General features: G+C 38.4%; 1 protein-coding gene across 1 annotated transcript in view; it reads right to left on the bottom strand.

The window, feature by feature from the left end:
* LOC125034570 (serine/threonine-protein kinase plk-1-like) overlaps nt 1-5,270 on the bottom strand; it is a 219,869-nt gene extending 214,599 nt beyond the window's left edge. Inside the window, exon 1 of the mRNA XM_047626466.1 lies at nt 4,702-5,270. Coding sequence (XP_047482422.1) covers nt 4,702-5,085 — 384 coding nt within the window. The 5' untranslated portion in view covers nt 5,086-5,270. The remainder of the gene's footprint in view (nt 1-4,701) is intronic.
* Nucleotides 5,271-7,500: the final 2,230 nt, after the last annotated feature.

Below are 7,500 nucleotides of genomic sequence, written 5' to 3'. Positions count from 1 at the left end.
AGGTCAGCTGAAGCAGGTTATGACCATGAGAACAACCTGACCTCACTCAGATCATGAGAGAATATGGGAAACCCTCCTCCAAGATTACTTCAGAAACTCCAAACGAGACTCTTTCAACAAACAATCAGCCGGTGTAAGGTCCCCTTCAAACCCATATGCAAGGAACTACAATAACCGCAGGCACAAATTTCAGCTTGCACCATGACCACACTGGGCGAAGCCGGACCCTCCCCCGTGTATATGCCCCGCCCACGCCGTCCGAGGAGAGGGGGGGTGAAGGCATGGAGGAGGTTGTGTGGAAGGTCCCATACTATATTTGGAAGGTCACTCCGCCAGTTCTGATGGGCAAGATGGGACAAGAATCGAGACAGTCATTCCTAACACTTGTCGACGCTTTGCAGATGAATGTTACATATAGTCACAATGCGAGCCAGGTGTCTAATAACCAAGCAATTTCTTACAACACTATGGTCTATCAATGCACAAAAACTGCCAATAGACAAATAAACGCATAGCTAACAAACGGGACTTGAATTATATTTAACAACATTATTTCCTGCAAGCCACCAGGGTCAGATCGTTTGCTCCAGCCATTCCAGCGGTTGCCTGAATTCCTCCCACACCAACGAACATCAACAAATAGACTGCAAGAACCAACAAACAAATGGGTAAATGTTAAGTTTCATCCAGCCTCCGACTTTCGAAACCACTTTTTTTGGAGTGTAATCTCCCCTCGTAGTTTAACGCTGTTATGCTGTTGCTTTCCGTCGCATTTGACTCGTTGATGAGTAGCGGAACTTGTATTCCCCGACGGCAAAGTTGATCAAATGTGTAAGATTCGGCTTCGCACTGTATTATGGGAGGGTAATTAGCATGATTTACACACAGAAAAACAAGAAAAACACTAAATTAACTTAAAATCGGGCTTGCTGAAACTCTACGGGGACAGTGGCCATGTTTCACGTATGCAATTACGGTATACAATTCGGCGGTTAAATCCAGGATTATTTTTTGCCTGATTGACGGACAATACAAATGAATCAAACCATGTTTTGGCACAATCAACTTTTTAATATGAAAATGCGTTTCGAAAGTTTCCAGATGACCGTTTCAAATTCATACACAAGCTTCATTAATAGTTCCTCAAATAACAACGGTATTTTGATTGACTGCGATAATAAATACAAAGCAAAGAAACAAAAAAAAGCGCTACTGACAGTTACGTGTCGCGCACGGAGACCGTGCCGCAACGGCACACGCAGTCTCCGTGAATTTTATTCTCAAACAAAAAACTTACACATTTTTGTAACACACCTTGCAAACTTTAGTGATGATTGTCGTCAAATATGGTAACCGTTCAATACTTATACTGGTCTTAAAATGTAAGATGGAACTTATTGACCTTTGCCTGAGCCGAAAATACTTCGGAGGCCGTGGCGAGGCTTCAGGCCTCGCAGCCAAGCCTTATTGCTCGTCCCGCGGAATTATGAAAGCTTTAGCCTGATTTCGTCGCGCGCGGCCACGACACCCACTGCGGTCGGTTGCAATAGCCAAATCGTAAATAATTTGTATTAATAATGCATGTATTATTATCCTATTAAAAGTATGCATTTTTATTACATTAATTGGCTTATTACTTGAAATGTACTTCGTGCAATAACTATGTAGATTTCGCCGGTTCTCGTTAAACGTTACTTAAATTTTACTAACCTTATATCGTCCCGTCTCCGTTATTAAGCTTTACAATAACACGTCCTCGGCGTAGCAATATTTCCAGTTATACGTGTATTTCCAGTTATACGTGTATTTCGCAATTTGTAAACATTTCTGCCGGCTTCTATATTTTTTTTTTTTTTCACACCTACACTTCCTTGGCCACCGGACAGATACACACTGAACGTTTTCAATGGGCGAGGGCAGGGCTTTCCGAAAAACTGTTTTTGATTGGTCAGAAAACTCTGACGTCATTGCCTGAAGTTTTCATTGGCTAGAATTTCTCAGTCTGTAACACCGCATAATCGCTAAGTTGTCAATAATTGGTCGTTATACATGGTGTCCTTGTTTATCTGTTTCACACATTATTAATTTATTATCGCTATTTCAGAAGAAATTTGTCTTTAGGTGCGCGAAAAAATGGTATTTGTTTTGTATTACGTTTTTGTTTGGACTATATGCATACAAGCAATCAGGTAAGTGTGAACTCTTACCGGATTTCACTCGCTCTCTGAAGATGAAAGGTCTAGAGGGACTGGGGCAGGCGAGTCGATCTTTCTCTCTTTTCCGCCTTGCGGCGGATACAGCTCTGCCGCTTGTAGAAAGAAGGAATGGATCAGAGATGTTTGATTTGATTTTATAAATAAATAGCGGGCCAGGTATTGGTTGATGTAAGCGGCCCTAATACCTGGCCGCTTGACCCATTCCTTTAGGTCCCTCCATAACCTTTCTACGTTTTGTGTGTGTATTTGTGGGTCGTCTGGGTCTACAAAATTCTCAGAATGATTAATACTCAGATGTTTGTAACCATGATGTTGTAGGTTCCGGTAAGCAGCCCATCCATCACTGTATATCACACTGTCTGGTTTGATATATTTCTTAATAAGGGGTATGAGCGTGTCTGCACTGCGGTCAGTGCCAACTAATGGCACAACGAATTTCTTTTTACTTACACGCTCAATACCCCCAAAGACCCACACCTGGCTCAACTGTCTGCCCCTATTATACTTACGGCGCACGAGCAGCGTCTCGTCGATCTCAACTATTACACCAGCACCTCCTATTGAATTTTGATTTTGTAACCAATATTCGGTTACTTCAGAACAAAAACTCCTCCAATCTACGCTAGTTGGCTTAGAAATGCCAATACATTTAATAATTTGTGCGTGATCCCAATGTTTTTGTAGCCAATGATTCACAAATAAAATTACTTTAAAAGGTTCGAGATGTGTCCCCTGCAGAAACGTGCCATTGTAATCGCTGGTCGAGAAAACGCAACTTTTACGCCGTTTTGTCTTTGCTATTTTTTTCCATCTGCCACAATACCACATATGTCGATCTTCACGATATTTGCAAGGTAAATCGCAATGCGGGCAACTTACCGCTCTTGGCAAAACACCGTGTGCCCTCAGGAACTCTATAGCGTTATCATTTTTTTCAAAATAATCAGATATAACTCTATAATAATGTGGGTCACAACCTACACACCTGAGATCCATTTTGAGCAGAGATTGGTATATTTGCTCTCCTTGCCCACTATACATACGTGTGGCGCAAATGATGGCATGTGATTGGTTTATAGCATTTCCTGTAATGCTATTGGCTCTCGTGACAAATGTCACGCGCATGTGGTATATAATAAAAGTTTCAAAAGGTTTCGTGCGCTGTTCATGCGGTAACGTTGTTGATTTTGAAAATCGCGCGCAATTCTTCAGTTCCCTCTTGCCCGTAATATGGACCAGACACATCGATTTGCGCAGAGTAAGAAATGTCATAATTACTGTAAATACTCGATTTTATGATGGTATTACTCGTGTATTGTCAGACATTTTAATGTAGAAAGAAAATCACCTTCATGTAAGTTTATGCGGAATTTTTCTAGTTACGAAATGAAAGTATTACAATAAATGAACCAAAATAAAACGGTATCATTGTTTTGTTTACATAAAGTAGGAAAGGATATCGGATGGCGATTTTTAAAATATTGAGATAGTTTTTCATTCGGGGCTCTGTGACACTTGCGTGTCCAATAACTTCGTTATTTCTGATTTGCGACGGAAGTTCATAGAAGATAAGTTTCTTAGATTTATTTGCTCTATCACATGCATATATTTTTTTCCGGTTTAAAGACGGCTAGTCAGAACTTTACCTATACCAACAAATGTATCTAAATAGCCCAGAAACACAAGCCCTTGACTCTGCTACCTGAAAAACAACATCCGTTCCTCTCCAAAACATACACAATGATGGTGTCTTGCACGTAAATATCATGCATTCGCGGGGCAAATCTTTGTCACAAAACAGACAGGGTTTACATCCATCCCTTCGTGCTCCATGAATTGCGAATGAAACTGCCAGCATAACGGAATTACCTGTAATTGGGCTTTTAAAATAGTACAATTGACTTTTTCATATAATTTGGATAAAAAATACAAACTATTTCTCATACAACTCCGTAAAGGTCTTAATATACAAAGAAAGAATATTATTAAAACAAATAATACCTAATTCTTCGTCCCCATAAAATTAATTTCTTTCACAAGACCACATGGCTGTTGGGTAATGAAGCCCTAAATGAATGTGTAGACGAAAACGCGTCGTATTTGAAACACTGGATTCTGAATCTCCGTTCTTTTTCCACTGTCTCTGGGTATACAGCAAGGGGGTAATTCTGGCCCACATCCCTCTACAAACATAGATCAGACTGGGGCTGGTTGGCCTAGCAGGCTCACACAGCTTACAAATTCCCCCTAGCCTTCCCCAATATCAAACTCCCGCACTCCCTCGCTGAACCTCCTACAGGACAAAGTTGCCTTCCCTCCGGGCCCGACAGAAAGGCCCGAGAGGAGTGGACGCGACAGAAAGGCCCGAGAGGAGTGGACGCGACACTAACGCGGGGATAGATATAAAGAAGGGAGACAGCCATGGCCAAGAGCCCGAGGAGGCCTGAGCCGTAAAGGTTGGCTGGGCATGGGGCACTGAACTCACCTTGCCCAGAAATCGTCCTTTCATATAAGTTGTGCGCGTCGTGTGGTCCACGATGAACTTGGGCACGTCGCACTCCTCGTTGTTGTTGTTGTTGTTTCCTTTGTTGCCCACCATGTTGTTGTTGTTGTTGTTGTTGTGTATGGGCGCTGGCGTGTGGACGGGGGTGTCGCGCAAACCCGCAACACCAGAATCCATGGAAGTATTGGTCGGGGGTTCCTTGGGGCCCAGGGTTGTGGTGGTTGTGGTTGGTACGGCTGCCGGTTGAATCCACGGGTCGTGGTGACCTGCTGCCCACCCGCTATGACCCACCTTGCCCGCCTTGCTGGCCTTCATCATCCCCGCGCCCAGCCCGCCGCAGGTCAGCACCACCTCTCCAGCATTCATAGCTCTCTTAGGTCCTTACTATCAGGCATAGACACACTGACACGCCGTCACTACAACACCATAATCCTAATTTAGCAGTATTTAAAATCATGCATCCAAGACACAATCGTAAAGTTTAGTTCTCGTCCTCTGCGAACAGAGAGGTCAGCACACACGGAGGGAGCGGAAACACACCCTCCCCTCACTCGCACCAACACACAACTGAGCTCCGTCGCCTTCCTCCTCCAGCACTTGGCCACGCTGGGCCGCCGGGGACGTTGCCACGCGCCGCCAACGCACAACCATTCCTAGTAATTTCGCCGAGTTGGACTGAACAACTCGATAGAATGGTACTCTGTGACGAGAAACTGCATTTCTAAGAGAGCGTGTACACCCGCAAATCGCAAGGAATAACCGAATAGTCATAGTTCGGAGTGCAATAATAGATGTATTATTTGGTAAGTGACAACTTGTCGCCACAAAGCAATAGACTATCAGCTGTTGGACAGTCTATCGTAAACTTGTAATGTCATGCGAGGATAAGAAAGGAAAGAAAAGACTCAAGTCTGTGTGAGGATTTCTCGTTGTATAGAATAACATGGCTTGGAAGTAATCTTTACAAATAATTTATAAGCCAGCTTTAGACTATCACTAAAATTACCCTTAGGGTTAAAGATGGATTAATACAAGAACAAAGATCAATATTCCTTCCATAACTGAACGCTTATTGGTTTTGGAATGATGCTGTCAAAAGTCATTATTCATATTCTCGTCATTGTTCTTAGGGAAAGGACAATAATATTAGGTTAACCATCACACCATAACGACATATGACTCATCACTGTAAACAAAGATCACCATTTATAGTACAAAATAATACGCAAGTAAACACCACTCCTCCTCACCAAATATCGATACAAACGCATATTCTACACAATCACACAGCTCAGAAATACGTTTTACATTTCACTGGATTTCATTCGTGGGACTAATCGAGACTGACATGTCCTTTGCCTAACTATGGACAGGTAACTTGTGAGGCTATTGTAGCCGCAATGATCTCGTTCCCTTATAAGGAGAAGCTACTTCTGTTATTTAAGTAGCTTGTTCCCTTGCTTTGATAGGTGTCAGATTTAATACAGTTGTGTTATTCATGTTTAGTTCTGACTCTAAACCTAGGCCTATAGTTATCTAAGGAGGGCGTAAGGATCCAAGAAGGATGAAGCTTGTGTTATTATATTTTTTATATTGGTTAGGTTTTCTTACGTCATCATCAGTTTTGCCATCCTCCTATTGTCATTCAAGTTCCATTGCCATTGTTGTGGCTTTTCATATGATCGCCATCCTTATATTTCCATTATCATTACGTTAACATCAATGGAATGAACAATAGTATCATCTTTGTTGCTGTTTTGCTCATCAGTGTTATGGTTATTTTCAGTATTATTTTTTATTGTTGTTACTCTTGTTATTCTTCTTATTATTATCCTTATTATCATCATACTGATTATTGTTATTATTTTTATAATAATAATAATAATAATAATAATACAAACAATAACAATGATAATAATAATAATTATTATTATTATTGTTACTACTATTATTATCAATGATAATGATAATAATAATAATTATTATTATTATTATTATTATATTATTATTATTATTATTATTATTATAATCATAATTATAATTATAATTATAATTATTATTATCATTATCATTATTATTATTGTTATCATCATTATTATTATTATTATTATTATTATTATTATTATTATTATTATTATTATTACCAGTAGTTTTATTATTACTACTACTAATATTATTATTATCATTATTATTATCCTTAAAATTATTATTGTTATTACCATTAGTAGTAGTAGTAGTATTGTTGATATCAATAATAATAATAATAACAATTATTATTATTATTATTATTATTATTATTATTATTATCATTATTATCAATATATTTTGTATTGTTATTATCATTAGTAATAGTATTATTAATATTATTATTTTTATAATATCATTATTGTTATTATCATCATTATTATCATAATGATTATTGTTATTATTTTCATTATAATAATTATTATCATTGTAATTATCATCATTATTATTATTTATATCCTTATTGTTATTACTATTTTATTCCTATTATTATTATTATTATCATAATTATTGTTATTATTATCATTATCATCATCATCACCATCATCATAATCATCATCATTATCATTACTACTTTTTCTACTACTATTATCATTATCATTATTAGTGTTATTGATATTATCATCTTTATCATTATCATCTTTATTACCATTATTTTTTGTTGTTCTTATCATTATAATTATCCTTATTGTCATCATTACTTGTTATAATCATTATCATGACTATTGTTAGTATTATTATTATAATTTTATCATT

Source organism: Penaeus chinensis, chromosome 18 (genome assembly GCF_019202785.1).
Source record: "Penaeus chinensis breed Huanghai No. 1 chromosome 18, ASM1920278v2, whole genome shotgun sequence".
Taxonomy (NCBI): Eukaryota; Metazoa; Arthropoda; class Malacostraca; order Decapoda; family Penaeidae; genus Penaeus; species Penaeus chinensis.
Note: the sequence above shows the minus strand (reverse complement) of the source record. Positions and strands in the feature narration are given on the sequence as shown.